The sequence below is a fragment of the Marmota monax genome, unplaced genomic scaffold, assembly GCF_021218885.2.
Source record: "Marmota monax isolate L192 unplaced genomic scaffold, Marmota_monax_Labrador192_F-V1.1 WCK01_AAM20220418_F8-fsc00012, whole genome shotgun sequence".
Taxonomy (NCBI): Eukaryota; Metazoa; Chordata; class Mammalia; order Rodentia; family Sciuridae; genus Marmota; species Marmota monax.
Window position 1 is genome coordinate 25,116,647 of NW_026695227.1, and position 19,049 is coordinate 25,135,695.

General features: G+C 32.6%; 1 protein-coding gene across 1 annotated transcript in view; it reads right to left on the reverse strand.

Annotated features, from left to right (window-relative positions):
* The window catches only part of Adamts20 (ADAM metallopeptidase with thrombospondin type 1 motif 20), a 165,207-nt gene that overhangs the window by 95,807 nt on the left and 50,351 nt on the right, over positions 1 to 19,049 (reverse strand). Inside the window, exons 9-16 of the mRNA XM_046436199.2 lie at positions 18,158 to 18,304; positions 15,295 to 15,436; positions 13,080 to 13,184; positions 7,435 to 7,580; positions 5,862 to 6,043; positions 5,624 to 5,760; positions 5,059 to 5,176; positions 2,356 to 2,451 (exon numbers count right to left, since the gene is read on the reverse strand). Of these exons, the coding sequence (XP_046292155.1) occupies positions 2,356 to 2,451; positions 5,059 to 5,176; positions 5,624 to 5,760; positions 5,862 to 6,043; positions 7,435 to 7,580; positions 13,080 to 13,184; positions 15,295 to 15,436; positions 18,158 to 18,304 (1,073 nt within the window). The remainder of the gene's footprint in view (positions 1 to 2,355; positions 2,452 to 5,058; positions 5,177 to 5,623; positions 5,761 to 5,861; positions 6,044 to 7,434; positions 7,581 to 13,079; positions 13,185 to 15,294; positions 15,437 to 18,157; positions 18,305 to 19,049) is intronic.

The window sequence follows — 19,049 nt, forward strand, 5'->3', positions numbered from 1 at the left end:
CAGAAGGAGACAAAGAGCAACGGACTGCAGCAACACTCCATTTGCACTTGTCTTGGAAAAAATGAACGAAGCTTTAACTCTAGGGTCAATAATCTAAAAGGCTATGCAATGACTACGCTGTTCTCTATACAGCTGTCTCAATCTTTTTGTAAAGAGGCACTCTATCACTGTTGAAATACAAGTGAATATCAGCTTCTCTGAATGATATTCCTATCATCTCCCTTGCTATTCATGCCCTTTCTTGTTCTCTCTCTCCCATTGATGGGTAATAATATAAGCCCATTAAATACTTGCATATTTATTTGTATAATATACACATAACATACAAAACAACAGTATAGTATATATTCATAATTTGTTGCTTTTTAAATTAAAATTGCACGATGTCTACAATAATGTGGTTGTAAAAAGACAAGAGAATTTAGGTATTCAAACAGTTCAACTTATCTTAATTAATTACTTTGTGGTGTGACACAAAAGTTTCCTAAACTGCATAATAAAATCAATACATATTTCTGCCTTAACAGGACCTTAATCAGAATCAAATTTGGAAAATGTTTATAAAGTGTGTAAATGGTAAAATTTATGCTATTTATTTTTAATTTTCAAGAGAATATATAATATTTAAAACTTTACAGTAATAAAACTCTATAATAATCAAGTTCTTCTCTTCTTGTTTTACTAGCATTATACTTCTCAGTGGAACAATAACCTTTTGGGGAAAATGTATTTGACGTCCAGGGAACTGTACCAAAAGCACACAGTTGACTTACAGATAAACTTTATAATAAATACAATACCCCTCTGAAAAAGCAATCTTGAAGGGATTATTGCAAAATCAGTTACATGTTTCTGTGTATATGTGAACCAGCTTAACAGCCTTTATATATTATATTGAATTCAGTGAAGAACAAATAACATTCTATATTTATTTTCTAAAAAAGAAATTCCTCTGTGTAGGAATCTGCACTGGATCAAAGGTAGACAGTCCTATTTAAAGAACCATTGGTTACATTAAATCTAAGGAAAATAAACAAAGCCTTTATGAGAAAAATTCTACACATTTTGTTACTTTTGATGATGAAATTTCATAAATGTTTTAAAAATCCTTTCTAGTGACTTTATGTTTGTTTTGCTCACTTCAAATCAGACTTTAATATTTGCATTTGCAGTTCTCCTAGAAAGTAACACTTCTAATCTTTTAAACTTGGGAAGAACCTGTGGTTCATTCTCGGGAAGATACAGGTATGTACATTTGGAACCTTAGAGAGACATACTGGATTATTTATCTACAGATACTATAGCATTTTTCTGTATCTATGCACAGGGGTAATATTTTTTAGCAGAATAAAAAGTTTCAAATAAATGTAAAAGAATAATATATCAAAATATTTACATTTTATTCTCTTGGGGGAAATAAATGATTTGCATTTATTAAGATGAAACTCACAAAACACAGAATTAACCACTTTTAAGTGAACAATTCAATAGCAATTAATATGTTCATAATGTGCAACTATCACCTCAATATAGTTCTAAAACTTTTCTATCATCCCCAAAAGATACCTTGTACCCATTATGCAGTTGTTTCCTTTACATTTGATTTTGGTAATGCCAAATGTAACTCCTAAAATAATCTGTTCACAACAGATTCTCATTCCCTGTTATAAATTTTAGTTATCGGGGCCAATATTTCATATTTTATTAATGTGAAGTAGATTATTTCTCTACATTATCACCTATTCTAGCATGGTAAATTACAGGTAAGTCAATTTTTAAGATGTTTTTCTGATGTAAAAGTTTTGTAAAATATCCTTTTCATGTTATAGCTAAGCAAAATTCTCTAAACTTTAAAGCTAATTTTAAAAATAAATGCCAAAAAGTTGCATAATTACTATTAGCTAAAAGGAAGAATTCTCTAAACACACAGGTAACTTTAACTGAACATGCATTTGGTTATCTAAAATATTCTTATGAAGAAAAAAAAACAATTAAAAAAACAATTTTTCAGACTGGGGTTGTGGCTCAGTGGTAGAACACTTGCCTGGCAAGGGTTCAATTCTCAGCACCACATATAAATTAATAAATTAAATAAAGGTTTATTGATGACTAAAAATATTTTTAAAAAATACAAAGAAAAACAATTTTTCAGAATTTTGTTAAAAAAGGACATATTTTGTGTAGCTTAAGAAGAACATATGCACAGGGAGTCAGATGACCTAAGCTACATAAGAACTGAAACTACATGTTTGCTCCAGGGATTCTTGTTGCCTTCCAGGAATTCACATCAACCACAGACCTCCATGAAATTGCACACAAACCACATATTGGCTGCTGCTTACTAAAAATGTTTACCAAGGTAATTGTCATCTTCTGGTTTTCCGGAATAGCTGTGCTGAAGAATTTCAATGTTTGTTGCTCCTGTGGGAATCTTTACAATGACATTGTAACCTGCAATATAATTTTATAAATGTTAAATTTCACAAAAGCAGATGTCCTAGAGGACATTACTACTAAATGTATGATATAGACAGTCTTAATTTCATTTTACCTTTAAAAAATGAAACTGGTCATTCCTTTTGAACCAATACCTTAATAAGTTACTGAGGACTGAAGAAAAGCAGCTGTTATCTAGAAGCATATAGAGTTTCAGATTCTTAAAGTATAACTCTTCCTAATTTTTTATTTCTAAACTTCTTTTATTATCTTTATTATTATTTTCAGTACTAGAAAATGAACACAGGGATGCTCTACACTGAGTTACATCTTCAGTCCTTTTTATTCTTTGAGGCAGGGTCTAAGTTGCTGAGGCTGGCCTGAAATCTTCTTGCCTCAATCTCCCCAGACACTGGAATTACCGGCATGCATCACCATGTCCAGCATAGAATTCTTAACATAGGATAGAATAAAATTAGTATATTAATTGAGCCCCTTAAATGCTCAATTGGGGTATTCATTTTTAAGTGTGACTAATGCATTTAGATTTTCTCCTGGGAAAAATATGAAATTTCAAATGCTATTCACAAATCTGAAAGATATCAATAAAATTGGTCTTTGGTGTGATAATGTTAACAGATAGTAAGCAGCAAATTTCATTGCTAAGAAATAATAATAATGAAGAAAAAGCTCAATCTCTTTCATAAGCTTTTAGTTTGTAGTATAACCTGGAATCCCTATATTTATTTGCCCCCAACAATCTGGATTCCCTATATCTACCTCCTGCCAAATTCTGCATTGATTTTAAAAGCCTATTAATAAACTAGCTATGAGAAAAATTAAATGTTTACTGGAAGTAAATAAAAGTAATACCTCTATTGTACAAGACCAAATTCAATAAAGAAGAAAAAAAGAGAATACTATACCAAACATACATTAAACAAGAAAAAAATGTTTTCTTGATACAGAAAAACTCATATTACACAGTTGTCCAAATACTCTCAGGGTAAGTATACAAATGATTATATTCTAGTTACATTAATCTAAGTTTTCACTTGTCCTTTCTTATTAGTATTTTCCCCTACTTAATAAATGAGAGAAATTGTAATTTTTCTCATGCACTAAAATTTTAAAACTTGGGAAAAATTTAGGAAGTAGCAGTTTTATAAAAGCTTAAATTTGTGATCCTGATATCAGATTCCTTTGAATGGTCTTGCAACAGCCTTTTTCTATCTCTTTAAGTCATCCCATTTTAAATATAATGTGATAGATGATTTAAAGAGTCTGCATAAACCATACATACATATTAGTTATAGATTATAAATATTCAAGAATAAATTCAACTCATCTTCTCTTCACTATAAAATATCCCTGTTCACTACTTCACTATTTATGTCTGCTAGTGCAGTTTTTCAAGAAAGCAAGCTTGAAACATTTCAAAGGCAACAAGATGAAGGTGACCACCAGGGGGCAGAAACGTCGTCAGTGCTATTCAAACCACTGCAAATGACTTCACTTTTCTCCATTTTTTACAAACTGATTAATTCACAGTACAGTTTTTGCAGGTTAACTATTTAATACTAATTTGAAATATGTGGCTTTTCTCCTTAAAAAATATACTTTTCAACAGATTATGCTAAGTATGTGTCATTGATAATAGAAGGAGAACAAATTGTATAGCTTTTGTGAAACAATGAATAAAAACAACCAGAAAAATAGTATGTCAAATCATCTAATAACTAATGATCATAAGTACCACTAACATGGGAAAGTATAAAATGTACTACACTTGCTGTATAAATAAAAATGTAAATTTTTGAGTTTTAAGTTATACCTCTATAATTGAAGTAATTCATAATAACCCAACACATGTTTAAACACTTATGAACACAATTTAATGCTGAAAAGCATAGTAGTAAATAATACACTTTTACTGTGCAAGGCGAGTTTTAATGTTCTGCTTTTATTTCATAAAAAAGAAAAAAAAAATGTTTGTCCAGAAAATTATAGAATGGAAAATATTTGAGATATTCTCATAACAATTTTGAGTAAAAATCAAATCATGGCCAAATATCAATTATATCTATCATTCAGATACTGCTTGGGAAATCAAATGTGATGATAATTATGATTAAATATTATGTTAATGGTTTCATCCTTCTCCTTCAATCAACATTTTCAATATTGATAACAAAAACAACAGACTGACCAGGTCAGACCAAAAATAGTGTTTCAATGATAATAATTCAGAGCAGGTTTCCTGAAAAATAGTCATAAGTATATACATTTTAGATTACAGGAACAACACTAAAAGCACTTCATTCATTGGGGGACTATTCACAAATTGTGGTCAAATAACACTGAATTTACTTTTTCTCTCATAATGCACCTAATTTATCTTTAAAAATTAGATTTGTCTTGGGTGGTGAATTCATGGATTTAAAAGTGCATTTGGTATAAGATGTAATTTTCTCATATTTAGGAAGTATTTCTTTCACAATCATTTTGAACTAAGAGTATAGAGTACACAAAACAATAACCAAGTGTTACTATTATACCTTCATTATATACTCACTACTAGATCAAGCAAAAGGGAAAACTTGAAGCAAATACACAGCTTACCATAATGGGCACTGTTGAAGACACCTGCCATTGTCCTGCATGAAGAGTTATCTCCACCACACACTCCACATTTGTCTCTCTTGGCCTTGGAGTTTAACACATGATCACAGCCAGCTTGCTTCAAAACACAATTAGTACAATTAAGACACTCCTTGAATGTATGTAAGAAATGAGAGCCAGACGGCTAGAGAGAGGGTTTAACAAAGATGTTGACTAAATGTCACCATAGAAGGTCACAATCGAAGTAGCAAAAGTAGTTTACAACCTGTATGAATGTATGTTCTACCATTTTAGGAAGCTCACATCATCTTTATCCTGATTCTGAATAGCACAAGCTAACCAGAATCAGCAAACTTAGTGCTTTATGAGTCATTATTAAATGACAGAGAATTGCCTAGTAACAAATTAATCCTATTCCTATAGATAGCATAATATAAAAATTACTTTATTGGAATTCATAAGAATGTACCATGAAGCAGCAAAAGAAATATTTGGTTAGAGAAATAGAAAAAAAACTATTGTTATTAAATCACTATACATGTATAGAAACTTCTAGTTTACTTACCCGACACAGGCCTTGAACACAGATGTCATTGGTTTCAGTTCCACAAGGGGTACCATCAGCAACCCTATCCTTCAACTGGTAGAAGTTAGTGGTTCCAGCAACCCGACAATAGAGCTTACAACGATCTTTTATGGCAACTGTAAAAATTTTAAAAAGTCAATTTTGGGGTGTACAATAATAAAGCCATGTGTTCTAAGGTCTCAAAAAAATTTACACTAATGACATTATAAATACTTACTCCCACTGTACTTTGGAAGCCACCTCACATTAGGGGAAAGACCATTGATGTTGAAATGTTTACCATCAAAATCAGAGCACTGCTTCTCTCGAAAGTCTTGCTTGCCTTTTGGACATGAATCAGTGTTACATGATCGAAATTTCATCCTGCGGCCCACACAGTACTTTCCTCCGTTTCTTGGCCTAGTCAAATTCATTACATTTTAAAGCACATCAGTACAACATTATTTCTGCCATTTACTTCTATAATTGTTCCATTCTTTTCCAGGATCAGGAAAACCACTGACGTTCCACTAACATAAGTTTTTAAATGGAAGTATGTAAAGGGGATTTTTAAGCAATTCTCTGGCTAATAACTATAAAAATATCTACCTTCACATGGATGCTGAGGCCTGGGAGGCAGAACCAACAAAAAACTAATGATGCATATAAACGAATTAGAATAAACAAATTAATTAAAAAAAAAACTGATGGACTTTTTTTTTTAGTTGTAAATGGACACAATACCTTTATTTTGTTTATTTAGTTTTTTTGTTTTGTTTTGTTTTTAATGTGGTGCTGAGGTTCGAACCCAGTGCCTCACGCATGCTAGGCAAGTGCTCTACCACTGAGCCACAACCCCAGACCCTCATAATGAACTTTTTTTGTAAAACATCAAAATGGATGTTTTACTTTCTGAGGGAAAAAAAAGACATGTAATAGCCAAAGACAATAAAAAAGGAAGACAGCATGTTCAAAAGGAAGTATATGTGCATCTCCATCATGTATATACTTCTTCCCACTCAGTTCAAGGAGTTTCATGGCATCAATCTATATCCCTCTCTATTTCAACTTAATGCTAGAAAATAAAAACTCTTCAGAATTTTAGAATATAAATATTTTTAGTATAATGTAACTATTCTAAAGTTCAAATGAATTTATATTTTATTTAGAGTATGTCACATTTCTGCATTAAAATGTTTTTAATAAGACATTGAAAGAATGTCACATTGATTGCCAAATTATATAACATATATACAACAGAAACATTCATTTAAAAAATCTTTATGAGCTCTCTAAGCTCTTTTATATATTTCAATGAGGGGGGAATATGTTTACTTATTCAGCTAAATACAATGATGCATCTACAACATGAGCAGAGAATGAAAATGTGACACATAAAATTATATAAGACAATAAAAACTGCCAACCAAACTATGAATTTTCTCCAAAAGAGCCAAAACTAAGTGAAAGGATCCAGGACTTTTCATTAGAAATACAGTAAATGTGAAAATGCCAGTGTAACTGTCATTCATATTCAAAAATATTTCCTAACTGATATCAAATCAGAAAACAAATTTAAAAAAAGAAGAAAATGATTCTGTATCAGTTCCAATTATAAAATTTTATCTATTTATGTTTTTAAAAGTCTGAATCTACAAAGATATATAGCAATATGGTTAAAATATTCCAGAAGTTTTCTGAATCTCAGAAACTTACAGACTGACCTCCAGTTTTAGAAGTGAATGAAACTGGTGTTTACTTTCTGGTGCCTTGAGTTAATCTTAATTTACAGTGACATAAAAAAGACATACTCAGGACGATTACAGAGCCTGGCTGTGCTTTTGATTCCACCTCCACATGTTCTTGAACAAGAACTGTAAGGTCCCCATGGTCCCCATTCACCATCTACAGGTCGTGTCTCCATTTCTTTGTTTACACACAGCCCATGGTGGCAGTGCTACAAAAATAACACACACAGAGAGAAATGACTCATGTATATCTAGTTGGAACATCACAGTTATTATAATAATATTATCAAGATTAATAGAAGGACAATATACAATTTAAAGTAAACCACTATTAATTCAGAAATAGGATTACATTTGACAACAACTTATGAATATTTCCTGTCTACTGAGTAACCATAATATCTGTGGAATGCAAAAAGAATCTCTTCCCTTTGAGACTTAGAGGCTCACTGGAAAAAAAAAAACATAGTAAAATGGAAAATGATGTTTTTTAAAAAGAAGTAACAAATATTAGTTTAATACTGCATATGTTCACGGTTTCATTATTTTACTCCAAGATATCAATCCTCTTTCCCACTCTTTTAGATAACTTTCTACATCTCATTCATCTTCTCAGATGACCTTGCTTCTTACTTTCATTGATAAAACAGAAACTTAGAGAAGAATCTGACCACAATTCCCTCCTACTCCTTCTATCCAACCAACAGCATCTGTACCCAGATACTCTTCTTTGTCATCTATTTGTGCACATGAAAACTCTATGATACTAAAAGAAGTCAATCCCTCCAATCCCTTATCCCCATCTCTTCTCACTACTTAAAACATTACTCTAGCAATTCTCCCTGCCATCTGTCTTATATCATCATTGCTTGGTGACAGCTAATCAAGGTGTCCATGCACTGAAACCAATCTTTACCAGTTTGGTAAGCACAGAACTGAGAGTTTAGAAACATTTTTTTAGGCACATGATGCTGGAGACCAAACCTAAATCTTGCACATGGTATGCAAGTGCTCTACCACTGAGCTATTTACCCAGCCCCGCTTTTGAAACTTTCATAAGATTCTAATAGAATAAGTTTATGTTTATTGAAGTAAATAATTTGAAAATTGGCTTGCATTTATTTTTTAAATGTGTTAAAATACACATAAAATTACTATCACAACCATTTTTATGTGTACAGTTCAGTAGTATTAAGTATATTCACCATGTTGTACAAGCATTCTCCAGAACTTTTTCATCTTGTAAATCCCTACACCCATTGACAACTCCCATTTATCCCTCCTTTTGCCTCCTGGTAGTTACCATTCTACTTTTTACTGTTATGAATTTGACTATTTTGGACACATCTTATAATGAGAATCACATAGAATGTCTTTCTCGACAGGCTCACTTCACTTGGCATAATGTTGCTAAGAACCATGTTGTTGCATGTGTCAGAACATCCTTCATTTTTAAGGACTATTAGAATGGAATATCATTCCTTTGTAAATTTCCATATATGAGCCCATTTGTACAAGGCTCTAATTCCCGATATTATTACATCAGAAATTAAATTTCAACATGAATTCTGGAGGAACACACATTCAAATCATACCATATGTACATATAGCATTTCATTTACCCATCTCCCCATCCATGCACTCTTGGGCTATTTCCACCTTCTGGCTGTTGTTAATAATACTGTGATGAATACAGATGTACAAATATCCCTTCAAGATCCTGCTTTCAATTCTTGGGAATTTAGTCCCACAAGTAGAATTCCTGGATTATAAAATGACTCTATTTCTAATTTCTTCAAGAAAGGCCATACTGTTTTCCACAGAGAAATTTGGAATACACTTCTATTTTCTCTTTTTCATTTTATCTTTCTAGTTATAATAATTTTTATTTTATATAAAAGTACCAGTTAATAAATAACCAGAAATTTTGAACAAAAAAATACAATCTTTTACTACAGATAGTTTGAGAAGTACTTCATTAGATCATTCCCATTAACATACACACTTCAAAACAATGGCAACAACGAAATCTTTCTTAGCTCTCACTTCCTTCACCAGCTCCAGTACTGTTCTCCAGTCTTATTATTGACTAACGCTCTCTGCCTATGTTCTCATAACATCACCCCAGCCAGGCTTTCATGGCCTTCATGAAATAGGCCTTCATGGCCTATTTCTGCATGAACCTGCTCAGGTGTAGGTCATGGATGTCTTTGCACTGCTATAACCAAGGGTCAGTTTTCATTCTCTGTCTTCTTTGATTTACCAGCAATGTGTGACTCAAGTTAATCACTCTTCCTATTTGATATACTTCCTTTCCTCTTGGTGTCCAGGACCATCCTTAGTCTTGGAATATGCTTGGTTTTCTTTCTTCTTTAATAATGAATCCATCACAAGTATCTTCTGCTATTTTTAATTTGTCTTTGTGTTCTCTTAATATTGGAACCAATAGCATCTGTACACAAGCTGCTTGCTCGTGTTTAATTGATTTTCTAAAAAACATTTCAAAAGGAATCTGGAAATCAAAATCCTGCCTCTCCCCCATCAAAACCTGCTTCTCCTGAATTGATCTAAGTTGTTCAGTGAGAAAGCTAGTCATCCTGCCTCTTCTTCCTCATCAAATTGTCCACATCAGAAACATTAGCAAATGCTCTGGTTACTTTTAAATACATCAAGAATTGAACTTTCTTCAACCTTGCTGCTCCCACTCTGGCTTGAGCTACCAGTGTCTATCACCTCTGTCACTGCAATAGATACCCTGCTTCCATTCCTCTTCTCTACTGTTTAGCCTCAACATGGTTGCCAGAATGATCCTTTTTAAAACCAGTTTTTAAATTAATTAAGTCAAATCAGATGATGACTCTCCTCAAATCCTTCAATTACTTTACTTTATGTAAACACTAAGTTCTTACAGTGTCTTCAAGGCTCTATATAATATTTCGCCAGTTAGTTCCTCCAAGTCTCACTCTCTTCACTTTACTCCAATGGTGAGGTGCTCTGTGATCTGCACTGAACACTCCAGGTTTCTCTAGAATTAGCAGTTGAGCTGTTCTTTGTTTGAAACTTGATTATCCCAGATATCCTCACAGCTAATCCCCTTACCTTCTTTAAGAGAGCTCATTTGGCAAACTTCATGAAGCTCTTCCTTGACCACTAGATTTTGCATTGCAATCTATCTTCTCCTACTAGAAAACTTCCGTCTTCTTCCTGCTCTGTTTCTCTTGTCTATGGCATTGATGAGTTTCATGGCACTATTATATATTAATTATTCATAATATTTCTAATTTGTTCCTGGAATGTAAACTCTGGGAAAGCAGGGAGAGCATCTGTTTTATTTGCTTATATATCTTTAGCACTGAGAATAGTGCCTGGCATAGAACACCCTTGAAAAATCTTTGTTGAATGAAATAATCCTATTCTTAATTTTATCAGCAGAAAAAAAATTGCTTTGTGCCTTCCATTAGAACAAATTACCTAATAGCATAAGGCTGTTAGAGGTAAACAAAAACAAAGTATCAGAATAGACTGTATTATGTACAAGTGCATTTTGTGGGAATCTCCCAGAAACAATTAAAATAATCCTCATGTTCTCATGTGTGTTCTCTCTCTGTCTCTCTCTCTCTCTCTCTCTCTCTCTCTCTCTCTCTCGATATAGATATCTATAAATATCTATAGATAACATATATACAAACATATACACACATACATACAAATACACATACATACATAATTACATATAAAGAGAGAATATAGCATAAAAAGATAGGTTATACTATTCATCATGTAGTACAATTAACTCATATTCAGATGGATTCACAATGGCTTCACACAAATTGCTTTACTACCAAAAGTATCTAACACAGACTCATTTTTTAGACAGTCACAAAATAAAGGAACTAAAGGAAAATGTTATGACACAATTTATTTATTTATAATGTCCCACCAATTAGAGGTTCATTTAATACTGAATAGAGATAACATATAGGGTTCACTATTTTTAATAAATATATAAAGAGAATGTATATCTGTCATGCCCCACATGTTGCAACCTAACTGCCATCTCTGTTTTTTAATCTTCATTGGCTTTAAAACACATCTCATTATCTCATCACTTTGACCTAGAATCCCAACCATGCCCACCTTTCAATCTCATACGGGAAATATCCAAATGGCTATTCAAATGGCTAGTAAGCAAATAGAATGATGCTCAAGATACATAATAATCAGGGTAATGCAATTAAAGTCACAATGAGGTTTCATTTTGTACTTAATTAAATTGGCTAATTTTTTTAAAAGATTATCAATATCAAAATCTAGAAAGAAATGCAGAGCAACTGAAACTTTCTACATTGAGATAAGTGCAGTGTTGCACATACTTTGGAAAATGGTTTGGCACTTTCTTATGAAGTTAAACACATGCTTATCCTATGACACGCAAGTCTATCCCAAGAGAAACACAAACATGTCTACAAGGAGACTTGCACAGAGATGCTCATAGAAGCTTTGTTCATAACAGCCCCAAGCCAGAAAGGATCCAAATCTTATAGACAGGAGAGCAGGTAAATTATGTGCATTTGGACAGCTGAATTTCACTTCCTTATAAAGGAACAAGTGCTGATGCACCCAAGAATGCGGATGAAGCTCAAAACATTATGTTGAACAAAAGAAGCCTGATCCACCCTCCCCGCAAAATCTACACTGTTTCCACTTACACTAAGATCAAGAACAGGCAAATTAATCTGTAGAGATAGAAATCAAAACAAGAGGTTTCTTTGGAGAGACAGGAAATGATCCAGAAACAGGGGAGACTGAACTTTTCAGAGTGATAGGAGTGTTCTAATTTTAAGGGAGTTCTAATTTTGATTGGGATGTTGGCATTTGTATTTGTTAAAACCTATCAGACCATAAACATAAGATCTATGCATTGTACTCATATGCCTCTGTTTCAAAAAATAATGTTTATGCTCAAATTGAATTAGGCTACCCAATAAATTACCTATAAATAGTAGATCCCCATTTTGGCCACACGACATTAGTCCTAAAGATTCATGACATACAGTAAACTGAAAGTTTGCTAAGGAACAGAATAAGGTCCAATCCCAGATTGAATCAGGTGAACATCTTGGAGCATAAAGCACAATTTGACATCAGCCCCACCTAACATTTCCTTATCATGTTGAAACTTATCATTCAACACTGTATTGACAGATTTAGATGACTTCATGAGTTATGTTAGAATAGTAAACAAGTAGTTTGGTAGGCAGTTATTTTAGGGGCATAATGTATTTTAATACATGTAAAACCACAAAGATTTGAAGACACCACTTAACACATTCAATTATACTTGACTGAATTTTATGGGCATAAAATGTATGTAATGGAAACATCTTTAAATATGGGGGATTTGCTGAAAGGTTAGGTTCTTGACGTCTGTATTAATTTTAATAAAAATACTATTATATGTGTGTGTCTGTGTAATTATATGATGATTAAATCTAACTTTAATATTCATCTGCTACATGCTGAAAAAAGGGTAAAATTGAACATTCAATTCAGCCGACAATGTGTACATCCAAAAAACATGGCAATAACATTAATTCAACCAGCTAAACAAAAATTGACAGCAAGTAATGAACAGAGTGCTGAAATGCAGAGCAATCACATCCTTGGATAAACTCTTGATACAAGACTCACCCTTTGAGAAAACCTACCATCCCAGGACCACAGTTTGTTCCATCTGCCAGTGGCATGTGTTGAGTTCGACAGCCCTTGTGAATTCCTTCTGCACTTGTGCACCAGAGACGCCGGCATTGTCTCTGCAGAGAAACCAAAGGCAGGCAATCAAGCATAAGCATATGATCACCCAGACCAATTCAGTATAATGCATATCATAAGTTGATCCTATCTATTTCCTAGTTTCAAAGTCAAAGCTGGAAATGGTTACCAAACATCCTTACAAAGTAAGTTCTAGTCATTGTTTTTCCTCTAAGCACAAAAAAATGGCAACATTTACTTTTGAAGAAAGGTTAAATTTTATTCATTGATGAACAATGGGAGAAACGAACTGGAGTATAAATATTAAAATTTACATGAGACATTTTTCTTTCTTGACGAGATATTTTTCTAAAGGGACTTTTTGTTGCTAAATGTTATTCATGAGTTTCCAAAAAGTCCTTTTTGATATAGTGGTGGAATGTATGAATAATGTGCATAAAAATGCTGTATAATGTACTGAAGTTTCCTATTTTGTGAATATAATGCATACTTTAAATTTTTGAACAAAGGGTTCTGAAGTTTGCACAAGAAATTAAAATCCCTGCAGGGCCATAGGGCATATACTCAAAATAATTCCTTTCTTTTTCTGAATTTAAACTTGAAGTTTATCTAGAGTCTAAATCAGATCAGGAAGCAATGTATATTTTATAATGAAATATTAAGAAAATCTTTCCTCCTGCACAGTAAATGTTTAAAGGCTTATTAATATTTTTTATTATGAATTTAGGGTTTTAGGAATTATATTCCTATGTGTAATGAGATTTGCATGTCCCTACTTTCACTGTTAACTGACTTATCCATGCATTCATTCAATATTCAATAAGCATTTATTTTGGGACAGCCATTATTGTTGCAGATCCTGAACTGGACACTGAAAATATAAGTCGAGAATCCCATATCTGAAATGCTTGGAAATAGAAGTGCTTCAGATCTTGTATATTTTCAGGTTGTGGAATACTGGCACATATACAATAAGATAAATTGGGGATGGGACCCAAGCCTAAACAAAACTTCATTTGTTGCATATGCACTTTATATACATAGCATGAAGGTAATCCCTTTTACATTATTTTTAGTGCACTTGTGTTTTGACTAGGACACATATGAGATTGGATTGGGGTATGACATCTATATTCAAAAACTTGGGGCATTTCAGATTTAGAATTTTTGGATTAGGGATGCTCAACCAGTATGTATGTGTTTAAATGAATAAATAAGTCTGCATTTCTGGACCAATGAGCCTCACAATCTAGGAAAGCAAAAATCAATTTGGCAAAGTTGTGCAAAGGCATGAAGAAAGCAAAGTGCCTACTCTGCTTGGCAAAATGAGGCATGGATTTGCAAAAGCAGTGATATTGATTATAAACTACCTCCTAGGGCTGGGGATGTGGCTCAAGCGGTAACGCGCTCGCCTAGCATGTGTGCGGCCCAGGTTCGATCCTCAGCACCACATACAAACAAAGATGTTGTGTCCGTCAAAAACTAAAAAATAAATATTAAAAAATTCTCTCTCTCTCTCTCTTTAAAAATAAATAAATAAATAAATAAACTACCTCCTAAATTTACCATAAAGTAAAAGAAAATCATAATTATAGATCCAGTAACAAAAGTGTTAGGATCATTTATTTTAATGGAAACTAAAAGAAAATACCATATTAAAATCCTCAAAGTAAATGATAAAGTAACAGCTTAGTGAAAAATAAGTCACAACTTTAATTCTTCTGTATTTGACTCTATGTAAAAGAAAATGTAGTATATGTTAGATTCCTGAGGCCTTTAAAAAAAACTCAATATCAAAACATCTACATTTCCCCTCACCCCAAAAAAATATCATTTGAAAATAAATATTTGAAGACTTTTAATTTTAAAATTTTACTACTACTCTAGGGCTCAAATTTCTAAATGAGAGTATTTCGCAGGAATCTGTGAGAATTAACAAATTTTAAGTATCTCACATAGTACCTGGTAAACAATAAGAACTCAACTAGTTTTAGTTTTTTATTTTTACCCACTTTCTTCCAAATTCCAGATTTTTCAGAGATTTAAAGACAGTTGTTCTCTTCCATTCAAGAGAATAAACATAAATTTTGAAATATATACTAACTATAACTTTACGGTAGTTCTTGAACAAAGGGACAGAATTTTTCTTACCAAATAAGGACACACTTGTGATCCAGGACCAAACATAAGCTCACACTGTTTGTTTACATCATACATTAACCCAGGCAGTTGTGAAGACAGGTCATATATTCTTCCATTCGGTTTATCAAGAAGGCATTCTCCATGGCCAGTGCTGTACCAGTGACAGAAAATAACATGTTGTGAATGCAAGTGGATACATTTCAGTACCACATTCATCACATTTGCTGTTTTTCTTACACTTTCAAGAAGAATATTTTCCATAATTTAAAAACCAATGCATGTCAACATGCATAAGACAGCCTCACAGTTTACAAGGGATTTTTAGTATGATTGTTTGCGCTTGATTCCCAAGTTGCACAATACAAAACTAAAAAATAAAAAATAAAAAAAAAATAGGCTGGGAATGTAGCTCAGGGTAGAGAACTTGCTTCAATATACAAGACCCCGGGTTCAATCCCCAATACCACACACAAAAAAATTTAATGACAAGAAATAAACATAAATTCATTGCAATATAATTTATATCACAAAGTTGGGTCTACTTTGCTATCCAGTAGTAATGTCTTAAATATAATGTCCAAACTGTCAAAATATGGAAAAAATAAAAATTAGTTTTCAAATCATTTGAGAGCACGGTTTTAGTTCTAAACCAACAAAAAAGGAATTTCAAAAAGTCTCATGCTATCTCCAAGTTTCGTGTTTCTCAAGGAGAGAGAGCACAGCACAGTCAAGGTCACTGGCTTTGGGAGCTTACATTTTGGTGCCACCACTTCCTAGAATACTTAATCTCCCTGAGCCTGGGTCTCCTTATCTCTGAATTGAGAGTGGTAATGTCTTGTCATTTACTATTAGAGTATAGTCACATGCCACATAACAATGTTTTAGGCAATGATGGGCCTCCTATGAGATAGTGGTGCCATTAAGATTAGAACAGAGCTTAAAACTTCCTGTTGCCCAGTGACATCATAGCTGTCATCATGTTGTAGTGTAACACATTACTCACACGTCTGTGGTGATGCTGGTGTGAACAAACCTACTGCACTGACAGTAGTATAAAAGTGTAGAACATGCAACTATGTTCAGTATATCATACTTGATAATAAGTGGTTTTATGTATTTACTATACTACACGTTTCAATCTTTATTTTAGTATACTCCTCTTTATAATAAAATTTACTGTGAAACTCTGCTGTTATGCTAGCAACAGCCTGACATTATATTCTGTTTACTGTGTTTCTTGATTACATCAAGGTTACATTTAGTGAATGACCTGCATCATACAGGTTTGAGAAAACATGTTCTAAGATGTTGACACAATGATGAATTGTTTAGTGAGGTACTTCTCAAACTGTATCCCCAACACTAAGGAATGCATGATTATACATGATATATTTAAATTACTTAGAAAAACAGTAAATAGCATGGGAAATATGTATGTCACTCCTTTTTTTATGAAATGCCCAATCTATAGAAAACTCTGTGAAAATGTTCAGCTACTTCAACTGTGCTAAAAGCAATAATTCGTTCCACTGTAATAATAATTAAAAGAAATATTTTTGGAAACTTTTGCTGGCTAAAATTGCATTTTAATTTTTCAATAAAATGAACATGTATAAAATCTCCATTGAAGAGAATAAAAATATTATTCGTTTCTGAAAAAAAAAGCACACTCAGTGGTATTTTTTATCAATACATTAGTTAATCATAGAAAAAAGCTAGATGAACTATGTACAGATCAGAAACTATATGTTGGGTTTTTAAATTAAATTCCCATATAAAGATAAATGATTCTCTGCTGGTTGTAATTATAGGTCATACTTATGAACATACATTCTAAAGCAAAGTTAACTAATTCCCATAGTTTTCATCAAGAGAAAGGTAGCTATAGAAAATACTAACACTGTTAAATTGGTGATTAGACTGTATATAACAGTAGAAAAAATAAAGGAGCAATGCATTTATGAGAAAAGATTTTCTGTAAAGAGCTTAGGTTTGCATTTGGTTAAGTTTCAGTGATAGAAACACCATTTAGATGAAAATAAAAAAGTGGAAAGTAGAGAAAATTAGCAGAAGGTAAATGAGAAGGCAAGAAAACTTTATCTGCCTCCTCTCTTCAGAGTTAGAAAGGGCCTCCAGAAGAGTATGCAAAGTTGGAGGCTCCATGTCTCTGTGCCTGTTCACAGCTACATTAACTGTGTAACTCATAATTGACTTTAGAACTATTCTCCGTTCTTTAGGAGCATCCAAACTTCAGCCATTCAACTCATCCCAAAATATGACTAATAACTTCTGAAAAACTCAAAAGCACATAAGGAAGCTGTGATTGCCATTAAGTTTCTCCCAATTAGAGTTTTCATCATAATAAAGAGTTCAAATAAAAAACATGACAGGGGCTGGGGATGTGGCTCAAGCTGTAGCGCGCTCGCCTGGCATGCGTGCGGCCCGGGTTCAATCCTCAGCACCACATACAAACAAAGATGTTGTGTCCGCCGAAAACTAAAAAATAAATAAAATATTTAAAAAAAAAAAAAAAAAAAAAAACATGACAGGTAGGTATGAACTACAATAAAAATATTTTTTAAAAGGAGAGAAATTATATGTATATACATGCTTTTCTTTTTTTAAATATCCATTTGTGCAGTGAAAGTAAGCTTAAGTCTAAACAATGAAAAACAAATTTTTCATAATTTAAAGTTGGGGCCATTACATGATAATGATGTTTAATTCCAATTTCTTTGCATTTAAAACTATCATCATGTGGAACATTAAATCTAAAAATAAAAACATGAATTAAAGAATACACCTTTCATATCTCGTAATCTAGTAGTAAATAACCAATTACTCAACTAAAGAAATATAAATTCAGACTTACTCTAGGAATTCAGTGATGTATTTCTGACTACATTTTGACCAGGTCCAAGGACTCGTGTGGTAATTTAAAGTTGGGGCCATTACATGATACTGATGTTTAATTCCAATTTCTTTGCATTTAAAACTATCATCATGTGGAACATTAAATCTAAAAATAAAAACATGAATTAAAGAATACTATCAAAAATAAACACAACATTCGTAACATATCTCATATTTATACTATAATATAATGAAGAAATATATTAATCTGATTATATTGGATTTTTTTCACTCTTGATCACTCCATAAGGCAGTATAATTTCATGTTTGGAAGCACAGGATTTCTGAGAAGCACTAGATTATACCTGTGATCAGCTGCACTGTCAACTTGGCATCTGAGTCTAAACAATAAAAATATTTGGAATCTGGCTCACCTCCTCACAACACAAGCATAGCATTCACATAAAAATGCCTGCAGGTTTCAACAAGGATATCCTAGAGATACACGTGGACATATTAGGTAAGGCGATACCCCATTAACATTCTAGGTCTTTGAATGTTCATACAGTATCCAAAAGACTTCTTTAATCCCTGACTCCAAATCATTCTATACTATTCATCTGTATTATATGAAACAACCTAACTACTGTTTCTGCTCTACAATTATTAAGTAAAATGGATTGAATTAGAATAATAAAAAATTTCCAAAGGACAACCAATACTTCACAGTGATAGCAAAAATATTAAATATTAAGCAGGTTAACCACAAGTCCTACACTCTTTTACAGACTCAAGTAGAAACCCAAGTTTAGAAGAATCACCAAAATCGCCTAATTCAGGTTTTTGCATGCTGAGACTTGTATTTAAAACACTGTTTCAATTGAACTACTTACCCATATTCTAGACACCTA